Consider the following 23,449-nt stretch of genomic DNA (forward strand, 5'->3'; position numbering starts at 1 on the left):
GACTGTGATAACCTTGGCAACCATGACAGATGTCAGGTGACTAAGAAACAAAATCATCTTCCTCGTTCAAGATTCACTAGTGTAACAATTGAACACACAAGAGGACTTGCAAGAGACTGGACTTTATTTCCTGACCCCACTCACTTGATGTGGGTCAGATGGCAAAACCTGACAGGTTAATAACCTCCAGCTCCAGGAGACATAACCTTATTTTGGCTGGAAAGCAGTGGAACAAAGTATATGCTCCACGGGACCGTGGTTTTTAGACAGCATTCACTCACAGAGATTTTCTGTGATTTTTCCCCCCCCTTATCTTTATAGATAAAGTGCTTCTGGCAATAACAGCTCCTAACTTGTTCCCCAAATATGCAGGAAGCATTTACTATGATTGCTTCCAGTGCAGCCCAGCAGCTGTTTTTATATGCATGCTGCTGGACAAGTAGCTTGGTCTGAATTTTCAAGGGGTAGCGATGTGGAGAGGGGGCAGGGATAGCGTGAAGGGAGAAAAAAGTTCAGGAGAACATGGCCTCTTATCCTCACAGAGGTTGTGCCCAGACTTAACATCTTTGTGGGGCTAAGGGAGATTTAAAAAAAAAAAAAAATTCAAATTCCACCAAGAGAACTTTGTAGACATGAATAGCTCCTATCTCAAGACGTTTTAGGGGTTGCTTGCCAAGATTTTCAGACGTGACTAGTGAGTATGGATGTCTAACTTGACACACCTTGATGGGTTCTGATTTTTAGAAAGGACAGAGCACCAATGCTTTAAAAAAGCCAGACCCTTTCCAGATGTCTCAGATTGGGCACTCAAAAAATGGAAGCACCAAAAAAATAATTAGTCACTTGAAACCCTTGGCTGCGCAGTAGCCCTCAATTTTTTTTGTCCTGGCTTGCATGACTCAAGAGTTTTAACACGTGCTAGACTTGTTGACAGCCACATAGGGCTTGTAAGCTCCCAAAAGGAGTAAGTTAGTTTATTTCAGATTTTATCTCTTACCATTGAAATTGTATTTGGACTATACACTCTATACCTTGAACTGATGCAGATAGATTTGATAGTGGGCACACCTTTGCGCTGTATGCGCATTGGAGTGCATCACCAGCATGGATGCACAGAAGTATCTTCATGAGACTGCAGAGATGTGAACTATGAATATGTTCTGGTTAGTGCAGATAGTGCAGGAAAGATCATCCTGATTGGGTGAGATGAAGCATGAGAAAAGGTTCAGGAAACCTAAAAAGGCATTTTAAAAAATTACTGGAGCACAGGGGGAGGTGTTTATAAGCCTTTCACTTAATGGAGACTTATCCATCCATCTACTACAAAAGGATATATTTATAGTAGAGGGCTGTTGCATAAATAATGTAGGCCCCAGCACTGTGATGTAGGCCTGAACCAAAGCAGGTCTGGACCATGGATACGTATTTGAAGCTTAAGGGTTAAGCCACACACTGAGAAAAAACAAAATCAGGCATTGTAAATAGGGATGTTCCGGACACATTGATTGTTTGTTTGTGCCACCCCAGGCTCCACTATGAAAAATGACTGCTTGAACATATGAGTGGGAACATCCTGCCTAAACACTTTATGATTTAACATTTACAAGAACTTTTACAACCCAAATGGCTGAAGGTCAAAATGACCCTGAAAAACAGGGGAGTTAACACCCAAAGACAGGAACAAGCAGAAATAAAGAAATAATAAGAAAGCTGAAAAAGCTGTCACACTTGCGATATCAAACGCAATTGATGATTACATCAAACAAGGAGACTATCTATCTGACATAACAAAATCCATAGACCCAAAAAGGAATAAATACGTATAAAAATGAGGTGAAGAAACCTGGACTTTGGAGTCATTCTGCAAACCGCAAGCAGCATCGTGTTGCGACCAACAGAGCCCGGCTCCACCCTCGTGCCTGAATCACATGGCCAGTGATTCAGCTCAGGCAACAAGAGACTGGTAATTATATCCCTTCTGCAGATTTGCGTGTGTGTGTGTGTGTGTGTGTGACTGAGTGTGTGTTTTAGGCAATTGCTTTTTTAAATGTTTTTCTTTTTTGTATTCATAATAAACGCGGCATACTGCCTTATCCCTTGAATAAGATCCTGCTGTTTATTTTATAAGTGTAACAATATCACAAAAGTTGGATTTTAAGGTTTCTTTTAAACCACTGACTTTAAAATTAAGAAGCTATATTATAACAGCCACAGGTTGCAGTAGGGTGTACTTTCCTGAAGAGTAAAGGCCGTCTACTTCACAATATACCCAAGACATGTATTGCCCTGTAATGTACACCACATCAGGGTGTGTTGCTTAACACTTGCAAAAGAGTTAGACGCTTGGCGCTCATACAAAATGCTGTGAATTAACAAGCTAGTCATAATTACTTAACATTAAACAATAACTAGAATATAAAATACACAGTTAATGGGGTTATTCTCTTGCATAGGCTCAAGGACAGGAAAGGGGCAACTGCTGATGCTGTTCTTGTGCAATTGCTCTTTTCAGTGGGTGGAGAGAAAGAACGCCCCCTCCACAATGGTAAATAGCTTCTCTCCTGTTATAAATGGGAGAAAGCTGAACTCTGCCAGTGAGAGAACTGAGCGCCTGCCTTCCAAAGGGAGGGACTGTTCCATTTTGGTGAGATCCTAAAGGGGAAGGTGTGTGCACAGTATGAGTGTCCAACCAAAGACATCAGTTGGAATCATCGGGGCTCCTTGTTCAAAAGGACAGGTACAGTCTCCAACTTTTCTAAAATGGGTTTATAAACACTTGTGTTAAGGGGGTTTTAGACCAGACATTATGAAGCCATTACTGTCTGTGACCTTTGTTCCCGTTTTCTCTTGCTCTCATTCTCTTCCTTAGCAAAGGGGGCAAAAATAATACGGAATCAGCAACACTTATAGCACAGGTTTCTACAGCTTTGGATGAGACGGCACTTTCACCAATGTCAGTCCCAAAGGCAACACTTACCTTTGTTTTGTTCTCAGTGCAAATTTTATATAGCCAAACCCTAGGTCAGCTTTGTAGATCTCAAATCTTCCTTATTAATATTGCACACTTGTCATGAACTTAGACTTCATTCATTGATGGATGCTGCTTTCATAAGTATGAGCAAAAAGGGAGGTCAAATATTTAGACTATAATTGTTAGCAATTTACATTCTTTATTTGTGAAATATGGGAGTTCTATTAATCTTAAAAACACCCTGCAGTGTGGAGTTCTGGATATACACCTACTTGAGCAGATTGAAATAAATGCAGTCATGCTTATTTCACTAATTAGGCATAGCACACACAATGCCTCTGATGTGATTATACTTGGTTCCAGATGACATATACGTATTGTATATGTAATAATCTGCTTCCAAGAATGATACTTACTCCTTTAATTATGAAGATGGTAACTTTTTTGCCTCCCACACTCAAAGTTCATGGGCAGTCACAAAGGAAATAAATACACAAGTAAATAGAGCATACAGTGATGCAATACTCTTCAAAATATAACAAATACAAAAGAATAAAAAGTAGGTTGGAAAATGTTTTTCTGCAGGAAAAAAACGTTTTCAGAGAAAAATTAAAAATGGAAATATTTCAATTCTGAAATTTTGCTGCGGTGTCTCGTGAGTTGTAGTTCAGGTGTCTCACTTTCCTATCCTCCTCTACAACTCAGGCTCCCTGGTCAGACTACATCTTCCATAACATATCACAGTCTCACCTGAGTGGTGGGTTGGAGGGTGATGCATCATGGCAGTCATGTGGCTTGGGTGCATCATGAAAGATGAAGTCCAGCTGGGGGGCCCGGCCCACAGAGGAAAATGGCAGCAGGAGGCACCAGAAGTATAACTCCCATGAGGCACCACAGCAGCATTTCAGAAGTGAAGTGAAATATCTTGGTTTTCAGGCATTCAGTTTTCTTCTGGGGAGAGAGGGGGCAGCTAATTTTAAACAAAAAAAAATTTAGTCTAAAATGCAATTTTCCATTGAAAATCAGGTTTGATAGATATTTTCAACCAACCCTGGTACGTTTAGCAATTCCTACCTTGATCAGCTTTAAACATTCCACTGGCAAAGCAGACCCCTGTCTAGGTGGCCTTCCTTTAGTCAGAGTGTTATATAGGAAACTAACTTTGTCACCTGATTTTCAGGGGTGCTGAGCACCTGCACCTCCAGTTAAAATCAATGGCAGTTGTAGGTGCTCAGCACTTCTAAAAATTAGGTCCTCTTTCTTAAGGCTTTCCTCCAGATAAACTTACTACTTCACCCCTAAGGTACTCCAAGCTGAATTTTTTCTCAGGAAAAACCCTGCCCTCTTCAGACTGCTGTAAGGCTGGTTCTTCAAAGCTGCGAAAATGTGGTCTTCAGGCCTTTTTTATTCAGTAAGCAGCATTACCCTTTGCTGTAGCCCAGTTCAGCTTTGTCTTAGAGGCAAATTACACACATGAAAAGAAAGTCTCTTTTTCCAGCCTAGCCTGTGCTTGCTCCTGTTACCCACACACTCTCTTTCTACGCGCTCCATTTCCAAACTGTAAAGTGCACCTGAGGGTGAGGGCATGATTTGTAGTCAACGCTGGAGACGATCATTTCCCTCCTACATGCACCTCATTAAAGAAACATACCCATTTATTCTTTTGGAGAGTTATTCTATTTCTGCAATCCATTCCTCAGTAAATCTACCATAAGTATTACAAAAAATTATGTCTGGACTGATACATACATGTAATACACACCATTTTGCTTTGGCTGGCTGCTTGCACTCAGAGGTGTTAGCTGGACTTGCTTTCTTTCTCCCTTTCTGTTAATTAGCCTACAATATTGTGATGTGCAAACTGTTGCAGCCTCTAGCATCCCAAGTCCCTGAATGAATGTGTATAATGTAGGGCCAGATGGAGACAGGGTACTGGAATAGATGGAACACGGGTCTGATTCAGCCTGGCTGTCTCTCACAACACAATATATTGGTATTAGAATGCAGCTATTTCATTTTAAATGTATTTGTTTTAAAAACTCAGTTTGGTGTTGGATAAAGCATCAATTTCCACTGTGAAATAGTTTGTAGTAGAGGATAAGACTGCAGATGGGAATAAACAATGAAGACTTTGTTTTATATTTCTGGCACTGGATTGGAACTCAGGAGACCTAGGTTCAGGTCATGCTCCGCCACAGACTTCCTACGTGCCCTTGGGCAAGTCATTTAATTTTTCTGAGTCTCAGTTCCCCATCTACAAAATGAAAATACTTTTCTCCCACTCTTTGTTCTGTCTATTTAGACTGTAAACACTCAGGGCAGAGACTGTCTGACTATATATTTGTACATAAAATAGGATGCGCCACTTTGATTAGGGAACTAACCTAGGATTTGGGACTGCTGGGTTCAAATCCCTGCTCCGCCACATACTAACTGTGTGACCTTGGGGAAATCTCTTGGCCTCTCAGATCCCTCTGTAATATGGGGATAATAGTGTAAGCTTCTCCTCCCAGTATTGTGACAAATACCTTAAAGATTATGAGGTGCTCAAATACTGCAGTAATGTGGACAATATAAGTGACTAATTTTAGCTGGGGCTTGTAGGTGCTACTGTGACTAAAATAACGTATTTTATTAAGATTACCTGGACTTCTCCCTTGAATCCAGCTGTCTTCCAGCAGTAATCTGTATCCTAAGTGACATGTTCCGTTCTCATTTTCCACTGCAAACAACTGAATCCTGCGAGTCTTGCTCACACAAGGAATTCTCGCTCGCGTGCATAGTTTCACTGAAGTCAAAGGGATGGCTCCCATAAGTACAGCTCATCTACATGAGTGGAGCCTTGTGTGATCGTGCCCTGAATCCGGAGTGTCAAACTTCTAATGTATTTCTATAATGAAGAATTGAGACGTGTCAGACAGCTCCAGAGTGCCGCAGAAAGGACATTGCTGAATCCAGGCATAGGGGAGCCATTTTAAACAGCCTGTTTTGTGCCTTTGAGACCTCCAGCAGTCTGTCCTCCCTCATGCAGCTGAGCTGTGCACTTCAAAGACAGCTGGGCCGCTTTAAAATTTAAAACTTGTACTTAGCGCACTCATTTGGGACCAGTCAGCCAATTCCCATTTCAACTTTTTAAAATTAAAAGTCAAACTATAAAGCAGCTCAGCCACAGCTTGGTACTGGAGCCTGGCTAGCAGAGAAATGTGATTTTTCCTTTTGAAGCTGGGCTACTTGAGAGAAACTTCAAAGGCTGCTGTATGCCTCCTCTGGTCCAACTGCCAAATTTTCCAAGCAGTCAGCCTCTGACAAACCTCTATCTATAGACATGAAAAGGAGCCAACTTACCTTTGAAACTATTCAACTCCTATTAATGTCAGTGTGAGCTACACACGTGTCAGGCAGATGGACGGGGCCCAATATAGCAGCTGCTCCCTATGGAACAATGAATTCAGTGCTGTCTTATGCACAGACTGGGCTAATAATTATTTAATTAATTTAAATGATAAGCAGATGATCATTTTCTTTAATAGGCAATGGAAGAAACCGAGTTACCTTACGAAGGATAAAAATGCTCTAGTGAACCTTGTAGTGAATATTTGTTTCCACATTGTTAACATTCCCTACATTCAGAACTGTTCTTTTTCTTGCCTGTAGCTTAGATAGAGGCTGTTAGTAATTTCATACAGAGCAAAACATATACAAGAGGACAATGATTTTTGCTTTGTTGTTTGAAATGACCAGAGGTCATTTTTGAGACTTCCTAGGCCAGGCTGGATGTGAAAAAGAAATCAATTTTGTTAGCTGACCGAGCTGTCAGCTGTCTGTTCAAACACAGAGAAAGATTGACTTTCCATTACCTGAAAAATTAGAATAAGGTGCTTATGGATGACGGTGATTTTTTTCCTTCTTTCAAAATAGATTCTGCTTGATGTCCGTAAGCTACTTTTCAAGGAAGTTGAAAGTTGTTCACTTAAGTTACAGTTATGTGCGCACCCAGGAATTTACTATAGCAATTTATTTTCTACGCTCTATTTCAACTACAACCCTGATCCTTCAGTTGGGTCCATGTGGGTGGACCCAGGCAGAGCCTGATTCATTTCAGTATGGATCAACTTCCAGAACAGAGTTCCAAATTTCTTTCTTGGATAGATTTTTACCTCCTATACTTACATCAGAAAAGAATAAGTGATGTACTTGTTTTTCTTCCAATCAAATTACTTTAGAGCACCACATTTGCATATAACGTGGTGTTTAAAGTAAATTCTGCTTTGAAACAGGTTTGTCTCTAACATAATTTCTCAGGTATATGATCTGCCTGACTTATAATATTTCTTTTTACCAGGCACGGAAAGGAGTGGAAGGAGCACCAGCGGCAGTGAGGGAAGCTGGCCTGATTGATAAACTAACAGACCAAGGTATTTTTCAAATGGAAAACATAAATTTAAATACAATTGAGATTGTCCACTATAAGCACACCGATCAGTACTCAAGCAATGCTCTGGCGTCTTCAGTGAAAAAAAAATTACTTAAAAATTTAAATACAACCCAAACGCAGTTTTCAAATTTGCAGAAAATGGCAAAGTTCCTAAAATCACAAAATTGGTACAAGTTCTTTTGCTCACAATTTTCTGTCACCCTAGAGGATTTCCTAAGTGTTTTGGGACTCTGATCTCCTTCATACAAATTGACCCAGAAGCTCCCATTCCACCCTGCCCCTCCCATTGGTCAGCAAGAGTTTTTGTACTTATTTTAGAGTTCTAGTGATGTCATCTTAGCAGATACTCACTTCATATGTCCAGAAGTAAATTTCCCTCCCAATCATGTACTGTGTAACTTTATATTTTGCAACGCCTAGCAAAAGGAGGGCTAACTATATACCAACTGTGGCCTTTCAAATGCGTCTGAATGAAAAAACCCAACAGGCTTAGACTGCAAATGTTTCCCATCCCCACTCCTCCAAGCTCAAAAACACTGGAGGGGATTTTCTGGGGCGGAGAGCAGCTGCCTATGTCCCAGCCCTCATGGTGCTTGGGAGGCTTGGTACTCCGCAGAAGCCTTGCAGAAGAAGCAGAACCAAATATTCACTTAGTGTTGAATGAACTGCTGCCTACCTGATACTTGTATGGTCCCCACTGCCATAGTATCTGGGTGCTCCACAATCTTGAATGTATTTATTCTCACAACACCCGGGAGGTAGGGAAGTGCTAGTAGCCCCCTTGTTTAGTTTGGGAACTCAGACCAGCAAAGTAATTTGTCTACAGTTACACAGCCAGCCTACAGCAGGGCAGATAACTGAGCCAGGGACTCTCAAATCTAGGACAACACCCAAACCACTGCACTGGTAGTATTATTTATTATTGGTATTACTGCAGTGCCTATGAGGGCCAAGACTCCATTGACATAGGTGCTGTACAACCACAGAACAAACCTCAGTCCTTGCCCCAAAGAGCTCCTTTCTCTCTAAGCTAGCAGCTAGCTCCTTCTTCACCTGCCCCTGTTGACCATCTCTTAGCTATTCAGGGGGGGTGAAAGTTTGCTCTCCTACACACAGACCTCTGGAAGTCATGCCAGTAATAGCAGCATAAGCTTCAGCCCCAAGATTTTCAGTATGGTAACCGAGGCAAATGAGTGACTTGGGTTAGAAGCTGTTCAATAAGGATCTAAAGAAGAAAAGTAGAGTTATAATTACGCTGTAAATAAAAAACACAGCTACGCATAAAATAGCTTTACAAATTAATGCGATTTAGTCCAGTTGTTTTGAACAGGAAACTTTGAAATGCAACAGTATTGCCTTGTGACCTTTAACTTTTTCCTTCCACCATGCTAATTGCAGGGTGTGATGTTAAAGATTATGGAGACCTGCAGTTTGAGGACATTCTCGACGACAGACCATGCCATAATGCAAAAAATCCCAGCTGTACTGGGAAAGCAAACGAGAAGCTAGCCAGCATTATGGCAGAAGCAAAGAAGAGTGGGAGAACCTGTCTAGTACTTGGTGGCGATCACAGGTCTTTCATTATACTTGTTTGTATAAAAGCATGAATGGCTTTCAAAGCTGCACAAACTGCCCAAGTGAAGAGCCAGTTCATTTTTAGCTAAGTCCTTTCAGTTCAGTTTCAAGACTAGCAGCTGTTTGTTAAATCTGATCAAAAGTCTTTCCCCATGTTAATGCTCCTTTAAAACAGTCAGAACCACCATGCAGCCATTCAAACAAGCCAAGGTTGTTTCCTGCACTGCAGTGTTAGCATTTTAAAAAATGTATGAGGAATCCTCATTCCAACAGAGGTGAACCTGGGAGTTTTACGCAGATTTGGGTCCTGAGCCTGTAAACTTATGCATGTGCATAATTTTACGCACTGCAAATAGTTATGGGGGGGGGGGTGGGAAGGAGGCGAGGTAGTTAATGTGGCTGTTCACCAAAGTGCTGATCCAACAAAGAAGTCAAGCGTGTGTGTAGCTTTAAAGAATGTAAGTAGTGTTGGGATTCCCTCGGAGATCTCTTTCCACTTGGCTTCCCAAGAAGTCAGTTTGACTCGAGACTTTGTCAGTGAGGTATAGTAATTTGGCATACAGCAACACTACGCGGAGTCGATCAATCACAGGAGGTGGATGCAGGGAACATCACTGCTCCCAAGTGATACAGAAACTCTGTCTTTGTACAGCAGTAACAAGGAGAGTCCTGTAACACTTCAAAGACTAACACATTTAATTTCTGCAGGCATAAGCTTTCGTGGACTGTAACTCACTTCGTCAGATGCAAGAAATAGAAATCAGATAGGGGGTGTATATATATATACATCCAAGTTTAAGGAACAATCAATGGTTGTGAATAGCCTCAACTATTCCCCATTGTTAGGAGGTGAGAATGTGTGAACAGAGAAAATTACTTCTTGTAATGAGATAACCATTCTAAGTCTCTGTTTAAACCCAGTTTGATCGTGTCAAGTTTGCAGATCAGTTCAAGCTCAGCAGTTTCTCTTTGAAGTCTGTTTTTGAAGTTTTTTTTGTAGAAGTATGGCAACTTTCAAGTCATTTACAGAGTGTCCTGAGAGATTGAAGTGCTCTCCGACTGGTTTATGGATGTTTCTATTTTTTGTCTGATTTGTGTCCATTTATTCTTTTGTGAAGTGACAGTCCGGTTTGGCCAATGTACATAGCAGAGGGACATTGCTGGCACATGATGGTATATATTACATAGTAGATGTGCAGGTGAATGAGTTCCTTACACATCTCATTGCATTTACTAGACATTGCATCACACACACTTTAGGATTAGCTTGGTCAGTCTGTAGGAACCAATCCCAGTGCTGCCTGCTCTGTCCATGTGCTGTCCATGTTCAGACTTCCTCCTTACATTTCTAATTTACTTTGTTCCTTTTCTAGCTCAGAGTAAATGGTTCCCTGGGTAGTTCTCCCTCTCACCTTCGCTAGCTCAGATATTGTCTTTATTAGCCTACTGACCTATTTACTTATCTTATTTAGCATAAATGTCCTGTTTTCAGACTGATGATTTACCTCCCTAATCCTATCTTCCAAAGAAAAAGGCCTCCTCCCCATGTGTTAATTACTCATGTCAGGCCAGGCCTGAGCAACAAGTAGTCCCATTCACTTCATTGAGACTACTCAAACTGTGTGTAACTTTAAGCACTTGAGTGCTCCCAGCAAAGTCCAGGGGACAACTCACATTCTAACCATGACACACTTTCTTGAGTGCTTTGCTGGATCAGGACCCAAATTACCATTCTGGACCAATGCAGGTTGTGTGCTCGCTGGCCGTGTGCCTGCCAATATTTCAGCCTTTTGCTTCTGGCCGAGTGTTGAGACCACATTCAACTCCACACTACACAGGAAGCCACATGCTTTCCTTTTGCAGTCTTTTTCTTCCTGGCTTCTCCCCACACAGAAGTATATTATTTCCAGTGCATGAGGAGCCTTCCTGGGCTGCAGATTTTCATCCTCAGAGAACGTTTCACAACAACAAATGCTTTCACAGAAAAATGTAGCATGGTGCTTTGAAAGGGAAAATACATTGTGTGCTGTGCCATGTAACACCTGTGTTTACGCAGAATTCTCTGTGTCTGCAGCTTGGCAATTGGAAGCATCTCTGGCCATGCAAAGGTTCACCCCGATCTTGGTGTAATTTGGTTTGATGCCCATGCTGATATTAACACTCCAATGACATCAACATCTGGCAACATACATGGGCAGCCTGTGTCTTTCCTCCTAAAGGAACTGAAGGACAAGGTAATACAAGTGCCATGACCTCTTTACATTGCAAGTATCTTGGAATCTCATCCTAAACCGAGGAGGGTTCTTACCCATCCTCTGCTCCCCCTAACTACTACTGTAACGTTTAGAATTAGTAAGGGACCCTGCCCACATATTTCTTCCTATTGGGACTCCTTTTCTTTCAGTGACTCCTGTGGGCAAGAAGCTTGGCAGAGCCTGGCCTGAACCCTCGGGGTCAGCAAGGGGCTTCAAAGCTCTGCCAATGGAAGCCTGCGAGTTGCAGCCTTGGTGGGGAGCATGGTAAAGGAGGACCCTCAGGGATCCAATGTCCCATGGCTCTGATTTGGGGGCAAGGCTTGATTTCCCCTCCCTTCCCCCCCTTCTCTGAGTCCAACCCTACACTCACATTTTGGGTGTTTTAAGAAATCAAGCCTTCAAGTCAAAACACAAGAACGACAGCCTGCCCCTGGAACTTCCACCATGAGGCTGGTTGGGTGATGGTAACGTAGTAGAAATAACACCTCTTTTGATCCTTTTAGATGCCTGATGTTCCAGGATTCTCATGGTTAACCCCATGCCTGTCTGCCAAAGACATTGTATATATTGGACTAAGAGATGTGGATGCTGCTGAACAGTGAGTCTAGTTCCTCTCTCAGTAGTGCTTACATGCCACATTTCCCTGGCCTACATGGATGTGTGGTGTTGTTGCAGGCTGCATGAGGCTTAATGTGATGTGATTTGGAAATAAGTGGCTAGGCAGTGGTGCGTCAGAAAAGGGGAGGGAAGGTTGTTATAGTGGATCACAAATTGACTGTGAGCCAATAATGTGATGCGGTTGTGCAAAAAGTCTAATGTTACAGAGCATATTAATAAGTGTTGTATGTAAGACACAGGAGGTAATTGTCCCAGTCTATTTGGCCCCGATGAGGCCTCAGCTGAGTACTGTGTCCAGTTCTGGGCACTACACTTTAAGAAATATGTGGACAAAATGGAAAGTGTCCAGAAGAAGGCAACAAAAATGAAAAAGTTTTAGAAAATCTGACCAAGGAAATTTTTTTTTTTTTTTTTTTAAACGGATTTGGTTTGTTTAGTCTTGAGAAAAGACACTGGATAACAGTCTTCAAATATGCTAATGGCTGTTATAAAGAGGATGGTGATCAATTGTTGTCCCTGTCCATTGAAGGTAAGACAAAAAACAATGGGCTTAATCTGCTACAGGAGCAATTTAGGTTAGATATTTGGAAAACTTTAACTCTAAATGTTAGTTAAGTACAATACGTTAGTTAAGTTAATACACTTCCAAGAGAGGTTGTAAAGTCCCTGGCATTGGAGGTTTTTAAGAACAGGTTAGACAAACATCTATCAGGGATGGTCTAAGTTAACTTGGTCCTACCTCAGCATCAGGGGCTGGACTTGATGACCTCTTCATGATCCCTTCCAGCCCTACATTTCTATGATGGGGGAAAATAAAGCGAAAAATAAGGCCCATCTTCCCCAAAGACAGACAGCCAATGGACAAAATCTGCAACATATAAAGCAAGAGCTGCAGGGAGCAGACACTCTCTTTAAATATCATCTTACCTCAAGGGATCATGCTCAATCCATCAGAAGTAATTTCCCCTCTCCCTCTCGTATCTGCTGCCTCTGCTCATGTTCATGAATGAAATGTGAGGATAAAGTCCAGTGACCATGAAGACTTCCTTCCAAACAGCTGGGCCCCTTTTTGCTAATTGAATGAGTCCTGCACCCACAGCCTTGTTAGCTCTTCTCTACCCTTGGTGCTCTCCTCAAACCAGCTGCCTGCTCCTCTTCCTGTGCCGAGGAGTCTCCCCAATTTCTTCAAAGAGAAAAGAGGCAATCCAGCAAGATCTCTCTCCCTCCTCCTCATTCCCTGCTCTGTACCTTTCATCTTTTCCACCCCAGTCTATGCCTCACAGATCTCTCTCCTCCTTGTCCTCTAATGCCTAACCCAGCCTCTCAACACCATCTCTGCGCTTTCCCTGCTCTTCTTTGCCTCTTCTCTTATCCTCACCCACCCATCTTCAGTCATCTGCTTCTGCAATCAAAAAAATCTTTGGTCAACTGCTCCTGACTTTCCAGCAATTGCTCCCTACCCCCTTCCTCTGTTTGCTTAAATCAACACGAGTAAAAATACATTGTTTTAAATCCAAATTTAAGCACTTAAATATTGATTCTTAGGTATCTAAATAACGACTTATGGCATTTAAATCCATATTAACTAAATACATATTTCAAATATAATCAATATAGATTTAGGTGCTTTTATATGTGCTTAGGTACCCACGTTGAAAAATTAAGCACTTGAATATAATCAGAATACGTTCCTTTCCCCCTACTCTTGCATTTATAACTCCTCCATCTGGTGATGTGAAATAATTTGTAAACAGAATTAAGATGCAAAATTTACTAATTATTTGTACTTAGTTTTCTGATGGATGATAAACATTTCAGAGGTAAGTACATTTACGTAATGCTGAAAAAACAATGTAATTTTAGTTGCATTCATAAGTCATTAATGTGTCTGCCTTGTCTCTTTCAGCTATATTCTGAAATCTCTGGGTATTAAATACTATTCAATGACTGAAATAGATAAACTTGGGATTGGGAAGGTGATGGAAGAAACACTTCATTATTTGCTGGCCAAGTAAGTAAAGAAACTATTTCATTTTTTATGGAGGATAAAAATTACATGGCAACCCATGCACAAAAATGATCCGGTAAATCACCTCAGAATTTTGAGATCCTACTTAGTCACCAGAGCACTCCAGAGAGGTTGAACAGAGAGCTGCCAGGACAGTACAGCAAAATTGTTCTAGGACAGTAGAAGAGGAGGTCCTCTCTATGTAATAGGACTATATGATCATGTTAAAGTTCAGCTGAGATCTGAGAGAGCACGGCACATTTTGCCAAATACTCAGGTATACAAATCAAGCTCAATTTATCAATTGACAATCTGAACACAAAGATTAGAGGAACAATATGTCTACCTTGGCAATTACAGGAGAACCACTAAGTATTGCTGACCATATAATTAAAGATCTCTTCAAGACTCTCCTGTATGATGTACATTTAAAACACAGTGGGTTCATTTTAATAGTATTTAAATTGGTATCTATTTTTAAAAGTTTTAAGTAAATACTCAAATCAGCAACAGTGGCTGCTCATGACTGTGTCCAAGTCTCTCTTTGGCACTAGATGACTACAAAGGAGGTCATCAGGCATTGCCTGAGACCTCTGGGTAACTTCAGAGGCCTCTAGTGTTTTAGTGACATGCACTTTATGGCAAAGACAATCTTTTGTTCGGTTTGTACAGTGCCTACAACAACAGGCTTCAGTTCCAGGACTGGGGCTCCAAGGTGCTATGGTAACCCAAGTAATAATAAGTGCCTCCATACTGGCTCCAGTGTCTTCCCACCCGCATATCAAACAGAGCGAGGTTGTTAGGGTTTCTCCCACCTGCTGGTACCGTTGGAACTCTCGCCTGCCCAAGCATCCTTGGGCCTACAATCTTATTTAGGATAGTAATAGCTAGGAGTAATAGGATTAATTTTTTTTTTAAGCACAACTTTAGGTGGAATTCAGGGAAAGCTTTGTTTCAGGGAATCTGTAACAGTCTCACATTGGGAAATGGTGGAAGCATCATCAATTAATTCACTTTAGTTCCTTTTACTCTAGAGAATATATTCCAGGGAACTCACTTTGATGCCATCCAAAGCAGTTATGTCATTCCATAACTTTTTTTATGTGGCACAAACATTTTCTAAATAGCACACAAGAAACTTGAGTCAGGGGGTTTAAGTTTTTGCACTGTTTATGAAGAACATTTTCACAGGGCCACTTTACAGCTTTTCTGAACATGTGTTTAATCCTATTCTCTTGTTTTCTACCTATAAAGAAAGAAGAGACCAATTCACCTAAGTTTTGATGTTGATGGCTTGGATCCCTCTCTGGCACCAGCTACAGGCACCCCAGTTCCTGGTGGACTGACTTTGAGGGAGGGTATCTATGTGGCAGAAGAACTTTACAGAACGGGTACAATAAACACCTGAAAATTCTTAATACAGGTTTAGATTTGGCATTTTCAACGTCTTGCTACAGCATATGAAGTGTTGTGGTGAGGGATTTTCTAACTCTGAGGTACATGTTGGATTTTTGTACTGTTTGAATATCAGAGGAATGTGCAAATCAAGAGAATGAGAGATTCAGTACTTCAAGAATACTCTCATACTTCATAGTATGAATACTTCATAGTAATAATGTAGGATGAAGGATGATGAGCTCACAGTTTAGTTTTAGCTATAAACTAAGAACTAAGTGAGCATTGACTAAGCCATACCGGTCGTTAAAAACACAATAGCTTGTGGCTCTTGACCAGGAAAAAGAAAAGGAAAAGAAAAAAAATCCTACCTGCCATGCTTTATTTGGAATCTGTGGAATAGATAGACACACAGACCTGGCAGAACTCCCCCTGATGAATACTCACTGGACGCTTATGTTTGAATCTAATCAATGAATCCTCCATGCTATTAAGTCCAATGAGTCCAAGAAATGTCTCAGGCTCTCTTCCAATTTGCAGATTCCCTGGCTGGTACCTCTTCTTGGAAGTGGGACCTCATCATCCAAATGCACTAGGCCCCAAGATGGGTGCTGGCCCACTTACCCTCAAGTCTTCCCAATAACTTAAACATGCCCTCCCCCCTTTCCCTCACTTTACTCAGATAGCATAAAAGACTTATGGATCCAGGCAAAAGTAACAAAGCTTTCACAAACAACCCTGACCCTCCAGCGTCCTCATCATTCAGAGCCCTTTGGGTTTTGGTCAGTTCTTTTAGTGTCCCAAGACCCTTCTCTCTCCTGCTTGGTCTGGTATTCTTGTCCTGGTCAGTGAGAGGCAGCTGCTAAGAACAGACCATGTCCTTTTAAAACTGGTAATATCACCTCACCTCTCTGCCTACAGATGAAAACAGCAATAGGATTGAAAATTTAATCAAAGCAGAGAAAGTGTCACTATCTCTTAGTATAGAAAAAGAAAATGAAAGTATTGCAGAAGAGTGGAACTCATGAGAATTAAAACTGGAGGGGAAAGAGTAGTGAGTTAAGTAGCAGGTTTTGAATACCTAGACTTCCTAGAAACAAAGGTTCAAATCTCATCAAACATCTCTTCATCATTCCATCAGAGAGATCAATTGTAGCACATATGCAAAAGTGCTGCGCCGAGAGCAACCTAAGACCTTTAACTGAGTTCCTGTCTGTTCTCATAACATGTTTTGCATGAATAGTTATTTATTATTTACAGGCTAAATTTCCCTTGCTGTCCCTGCTATGTAGCACTCTACATTCTGAGTAGCTGCTGCACTCCCACCACAGCTACTTGTGGTTTAGTGGCATTTCATTTGTGAAGTGCTCTGTGAAACTATTGGAATGCAGGTGTTCTAGAAAATGTAAAAACAGACACAAAGGAAGTCAGAAATCACCTGCAACTTTGTAGAATGGGAGCCTCCAACTGGCATAGAGCTGGGGTAGCTGGCTCCTATGCCTTCCTCTTTGCAGTCCCTTGGCTCAGAGGACGTATTGGGGGTGGGAATGGATGGGGCCTGAGCAGGGACGGGGAGTATCCAGAGCATTCTGCACTTTGGCTATGCCTCAGGTACTGCATGAACCCTTGGGGACAAAGTTAGCTGGTTCAAATTGAGTAGCCCCCCCAATGATGCCTGAGGCTGAGGATTAGAGTCATAACTAGATCTCTATCAGCAGCTCCTTGCTGTGGGGTCCAGAAGAAGATAAACACAGTAGAAAATCTGACCCTATACATCTGCAACCTACAGTGGAAAAAGGCACATACTAGATGAGCCTTCTTATACTAGCCTTTGTTAATGTTGATAAGGAGCAAAGGCAAAACTCAACAGGGGAAAAATACATTGTACCTTGGAACCTTTGTGGTACTGAGCTTGGAATTTCTTGAACTGAAAAGAAAATTATGTATCAATTGAAAGTTTTCTGAGTGTAATTGTTATTTGTTATTGCAGGGTTGCTCTCAGCAGTAGATATAATGGAGATCAATCCTCGTCTTGGGAAGACACAAGAAGAAGTTAACACAACGGTCAACACAGCTATTTCAGTTATCTTGTCCTGTTTTGGTAAAGCACGTGAAGGTTCTCACAGTTCCACTTACTGTATACCCCAGCCACAAAAATCCATCTGAACATATATGTTCCACTAAGGATTTTAATCCTAAAATATATTTTGTTAATGTCAAGTTGCTTACTGAACGGCTTTGGTAACCTCAAGCAGAAAAATAAGCTTGTCATCAAAGCTCAGATACTAATGAGACATTAATTGTCACTTATGCTAATGGAGTCTGGTGAAGTAAAGTGACAGATTTGGTCATATTGTTTTCTACTTTATGACAAATTCTACAAATCAAGTCAAACCATTTATTACCACCGTTGCAGTAAATCACATTATTACTTGTATTTACTGACCTTCTCTTCATTACTCTCTATAGAAGTCATTGCTTCATTTAAAAAAAAAAAAAAAAGTGGACATTTTTCTTATGAACTAAACAAAGTTGTCTGGAAGAAATTACAAACTGTTAGTACTAGATAATCCTTCAACAAATTTCTACGTGCAGCCTTCCACCCCACTATGTAGTAAGCAACAACAACATTACTTTAGCTCACCTTCTGTATTACTAAAACTAGAGTCAACACGTTTGTCTTAGAAATTGAAAAGAAATTGACATTTTAAAATACCAAGTCACTTTTTGGGAAGCAGTTTTATAATGGGTATGGATGTTTCATTATACATGAAAGATCTGTTAACATTATATTGAAATTTTGTACACAGACTAATATACAGATGTGCTCTAGGAATTATTTTGGGGACGCTCTATAGGAGGTCAGAACAGATAATCACAATAGTCCTTCCTGGCCTTGGAATCTATGAAAACATGGAATGGAAGCACCATGTGAACTCCATTTGGTGGCTAATAACTAAATTGAACTTTTTCCAGAGGCTGATCTCAGTTAAGTCAGATGGCTTTGGCATAATAGATAATTGTTCAAGTCTTTTCTAGATGAGTTTCTTCTGATCAAATATATTATATACAAAAAAATACCAGATAGTTAAAAACAGTCAACCACATGAATGCCTCTGCATTCTCCATGCTGCCTCCTATGCAGAGAACAACCTCTGAATTCTTATATCTCAGGCCCCTTCCTTCACCTCATGCAAATCTGATTATTCACACTTCCTGTGTTTGCCACAAACATTAACCCATGCAGCCATTGTCTTGGCAGCTGAGTACCTCACCTTCAGTTTTAAAATCAATGATCAGCCACCAAATTATGCTTTGCTGTGATAGCAATTTAAAGTGTGAGCAAAAAAGTGCACCTTCTAACCTAGAACATTCAGTCCAAAGTAGGCAACGTTAGGCAAACAATCATTTCTTTTTAGACCACTGAGGGTTAAGATAAGAGATTAAATGGCTCTCAAATCAAACAATGTTGGTGTGTGTTTCTGTTGGTCAAGTATCTTACTCCTATTGTCTAGGACTACAACTTCAGAGTTTTGCACACACATCAAAAGACTATATCCCAACACTTTTATGAATTTAAAAAATACTGAAACCAATTGGATAGTAATTCTATCACCTCGCTAAAGACAGAATGACTCAGCAGGTTGTTAAAGAGACAGAGAGCCTTTTAGCTGTAGGTGACAGGTTCAAACCCAGACTGGTAGTGGCCTGTCAGTGTGCATCACTCACCACTGGGATGGCACCTCCTCCTGGTCATGCTGAGGATTAGTTTGAGGCTGACACCAACGTCTGTGGTCTGCACACCTGCGCTCTGGCTCTGCTCCTGCCTACAGCTTCTCTCTCAGCTTCCAGAACCGCTGTGTCCTCTTCTCGCATCAGCCCTCGGGCTGAGTTATCATCTGTGTTTTTCCCGTTCCGTGGGGTGGGAGGTATCTCTGTCCAACAGTCCAGCTACCTGCCCAGTGGTGAGTGGGGGGGAGGGGTAGAAGAGGACTCGGGACAACCACTACTCTGGGCCACAAGCCAGGGACCTTGTAAATAGCAGCCTTCTGCTGCTCCTCTAACCTTGGTCAACGCTGCTTTATTTCCCTGGGCCACTTCCTCACGGCTCCTACACCTTCTTGCCATTATCTCAGTGCCTCAGCTCCCTACGTCATGAATAGACAGAGGGGAGAAGGACAGGGGGCACGGGTGGATGCGGAGTGGATAGGTGGGCAGGATAGGGGGTGAATAGGGGCAAGAGTGGGGAAAGGTAGAAAAGCAGAAGCTGGGTTGGGATGGATATGAGCAGGGAGCAGGAGCCAGGGTTGGGGGAAATAGATACAGGAGGTGGGGGATGGAGGCAGGAGTGCAGGAATGGTGTGGATATATGATGAGGGTGGCAGAAGCCGGAGGGAGTGGTAGGGTGGATAGAAACAGAAGCCAGCCATTCCTCTGTCCAAGGTACTTACAGTTCTCTCAGCCTTCAGGGACACAGTCCTTACTCTGTGCTTCCAGCCGCAACTGCCCTACTCTGTCCTGCAGCTCCCTTTTATATTGATCTGCTGGGTCCTGACTGGTTATTTCTCAGAGCCCCTCTCCTATTGGCTGCTTTCCACAAAACCTCCCTAATGCTTACTTGCCTGCCAGTGTGGACAGATGCTCCATCACCTGACCAAACATTATCTTTTGAGGGTCTCAGTCCAATTTCACAGTTTGTCATCTCTGCATAGGCCAGGAACTGAAGAAGCTTAGACACTGAACTATTGAACACATTTATGTACACAGGCAGACACTAAATGGCTGGAGAGGGCTAATTTACATTGTTGCAGCTTGCTTACTGAATTAACGAAAGATTTCATGCTCCAATTTTAAAAGGGAAAAAAAACCTCACTGCTTAATTAGGGTTACCAATAGCTCTAAACTTCTGCTCCTAAAGGCAGGAGGCCAAATTCTGTTACTCTCCATGAAATCCCAATTACTGTCAACAGCTGCTACACAGAACTGCAGAAGTACATTCTGGTCTCAGACCAACACCAAGAATTATTTCAACGTAGTACAGGACTTAGTACAGTATTATGAAGTCAGGTTGTGTGCACATCGTAGTTGCTATTGTTCAGTCAGAGGGCATGCACGCATCAATAATGAAGCTTGATATTTATATAGCATGTTTCATTCAGACATCTTAAAACGGTTTAGAAAGAGGAGCAAACATTATCCCAGTTTTACAGAGAAGTTCAGAGAGGTAAGTGATTTGACCAAAGTCGTGTAGCAGACCTGGGAACAGAACTCAGCCCTTCTACCATCCCACCCCTATTGACTCTTTGGCTCTGCCCCAGAATATGCTTTGGAGTGGCCTCTGAAGAAGCAGAATAAGCTTCCATGATGTGTACTGGATTTCTGGAGGGCACCTATGTGCAGTGTGCTACCAAATCTGGCCTGACAGACAGGAGAATCACTTAACCCAACTTTGGAATGGAGCAAGACAGCTTTTCAAACAGCATGCAGAAGTACTATGCTTCCTGTGCTAAACGGTTGTGAAGTTGTATACCTTATCCAAACTGTAAGATAGATATAGGTAAGGTAGTTCATAATTACCCACACTGGACTACTTGTTAGAATCCTGGGGGGATATGTAGGATTAAAAAGATAGAAGGCATCATATTGCTGAGATGCTAACACTATGCTATCTGTTGACTATGCAGACAGATATGAAAGAATTCTACCTATCAAATCAATGCTATTTTTATAGCACCAAGGTTTTTATCAGGAGGTGCTGATGAGACCTACCCTTACTAAACTTGTGAGTTCTGTTGAGATTCCTTGTCTGAGATGGTATTGTTAGAGAGCTGAAGATTTAGGGCATGGAGACTTAGATGTTCTGATCAACTTCTATTTTTAAACTGAAGAGCATGGCAAACAAATAATTAGGCTTAATATAGCAAACAGTATTACCATAAACTTCTAGGATTTTTTTTAATTAAAGAAGTCTTTAAAGACCTCAAATATGATCAATATTTTACAAATCTTAATTGAGACTATTTTCACTGTTGTTATCCAATCATACCTGGTAAACAAGTGACAGTACATATACACAAATAAAATGTGAAGAATTAAAGTAGCGGATCATACAAGTCTAAAATAAATCTTAGATGTGATAAAAATTCAACAGTGACTAATAAAAATCACACCATTTCCAAATGGGGAAGATAAGCATCAACCAGCAAGTTGTAATTGAATACACAGGTTTTAAACAGTTCAATTTCAGATCACTTTTGGCTAATAATCTAGCAGCCTGTTAGTTCACACTAGATCAAAACCACTGCTCATCTATTTATTTTAATGAACACATCAGTAAATGCCCCACTTTACAATAAGTTATCTGCAGTCATTAGAGACACTGAGGTGGGATCTATACTATTTACAATCGGTATAACTACGTCGCTCAGGAGTGTGAAAAATCCACAGCCTGAGTGATATAGTTATATCGACCTAACCCCTGGTATAGTCAGTGCTATGTTGACGAGAAATGTATTAGCTATGCCGATGGGAGCCGCTCTCCTGTCCGTGCAGTAGTGTATTCACTAAGGTGCTGCAGCTGTGCGTTATGTGTAGACAAGCCCTAACTTCTCATTTGAGGGAAGCATTTCAGCACATTAGTAACTTTAATCAGATATGCAAGTCCTGGTGACTTAAGCCACTGGAATTTAAGCATGTAGTTAAGCACTCCTTCCTGTCCTTTAGTCCTTAGGGACTAAACTTGTTCATATGGTTGAAAGTCAAAAACAACATTAATTCTTCCTCCTCCTCCCGAAACTCTTCATGAGCAGGAAGCCAAGTAAAAGGGATTTGTACATGAAGGGCCTGACTGTGTCACCTCTACTTATGTGGGATGGTACCATATTCCATGGGTAGTCCACTGACTCCAAAAAGCAGTATTCAAGGTGAATGAGGATATAAATATCTCAGTATCTGGCCCCTAGTGCTTAAATGGACAGTACTGGTGAATTACAACTGAAGTACCCAGTTTTATGTTTATTCCATGGATTAATATCCAATCCCAGACTTTGAAGAGAGTCTGGTTGACATTCAGGATTAATGTTTATATATGTATATAATGTTTATATACCATCATGATCTCTGAAAAAAGCTAATATAGACAGAGAAATAAGGAAAACTAAAATGGCTTGAAGAGGGATATGGAGATGCTTTACAAAATAGTTAATTTATCGTACATCCACGAATGCCACTGTTTGGAACATACCTTTGATCAGTTCATCTGGAGAAAGGCAATATATACCTTACCTAGTCTCTAAATAGACAGGAAGACTGGAGGATAGATGATGCACAAATTGATTCATCACACAAATCAAAATGAAGCAGTAGTCTGGATATGGTTCTTTTCCATTGTTACTAAAGTCGCCGAGTTGAGACCAAACACAGTTTCATCTTGATCAATACAAAAGACAGTCTTCACATAGACACCAGTGTGATGTCCTGTTTTATTGTGTTACTGGCTAAGCAACATTAACAGGCACTTGGGTAGGCTGAGGTGCTGGAGATCCGCTGTTGATAGTTTGCTGAGGAATAGCAGCTGGTTCCATTTTACTGATGTGTGTTATGAAACGGAGACGGAGTTTTAAAGAAGGTCTTAAATTGCAAATAATTTTCTCTACCTGTAAAACCGAAACAAAAAAAGACCACTCAGGATACATCTTCACTGCAGCTGGGAGTATGTTTCCCAGTGTGGGCACATGGATATGCACTAGCTCTTCTCAAGCTAGTGCGCTACATGTATCAGTAAAGCTGGGGTATAGGCAAGAGCAGCCGCATTCACAGGGGGTAGGGAAGGTTTGTACTCAGGCAGCTAACCGTAAATGCCACCTGCGCTACCCTGGCTACACTGCTATTTTTAGGGAGCTTGCTCAAGCAGAGGCAGAGCATCCATCTACTCATACTGGAAAGCATGCTCCCAGATGCAAAATAGATGTTCCCATAGATATTGACAAATGCATGATCAAAACACAGTATTTTGACACATTAACACAAGAGAAGAATGATACCTTAGAACAATATGTCAAGATAAATCGTAAATGCTACTAAATGAATTCCTGAATCTCATGGTTCTCATCTCAAAACCTCCTCTGTCTGTGACTCAACCAAAGCTGTGCAAAATGCATTCAGAAAACATAACAAAATAGAAACCTGGATCA

The 23,449-nt window shown here is 41.2% G+C and overlaps 2 protein-coding genes across 3 annotated transcripts in view; one reads left to right on the forward strand and one right to left on the reverse strand.

The window, feature by feature from the left end:
• The first annotated feature begins 2,578 nt into the window (after positions 1-2,578).
• ARG1 (arginase 1) lies at positions 2,579-18,738 on the forward strand. The gene is made up of 8 exons (XM_067546749.1): positions 2,579-2,737; positions 7,314-7,386; positions 8,805-8,979; positions 11,056-11,215; positions 11,740-11,834; positions 13,761-13,865; positions 15,117-15,253; positions 17,248-18,738. The coding sequence occupies exons 1-8, from the start codon at positions 2,678-2,680 to the stop codon at positions 17,421-17,423; spliced, it is 981 nt and encodes a 326-aa protein (XP_067402850.1). The 5' UTR covers positions 2,579-2,677; the 3' UTR covers positions 17,424-18,738.
• A 2,377-nt stretch (positions 18,739-21,115) lies between these two features.
• MED23 (mediator complex subunit 23) overlaps positions 21,116-23,449 on the reverse strand; it is a 52,920-nt gene continuing 50,586 nt past the window's right edge. For both annotated transcript variants that reach the window (XM_067546748.1, XM_067546747.1), the window contains one exon: positions 21,116-22,912. In XM_067546748.1, the coding sequence (XP_067402849.1) occupies positions 22,754-22,912 (159 nt within the window). In that variant the 3' untranslated portion in view covers positions 21,116-22,753. The remainder of the gene's footprint in view (positions 22,913-23,449) is intronic.

Source organism: Emydura macquarii, unplaced genomic scaffold (assembly GCF_026122565.2).
Source record: "Emydura macquarii macquarii isolate MOO-44397 ecotype Brisbane River unplaced genomic scaffold, CSIRO-AGI_Emac_v2 contig_1146, whole genome shotgun sequence".
NCBI lineage: Eukaryota > Metazoa > Chordata > Testudines > Chelidae > Emydura > Emydura macquarii.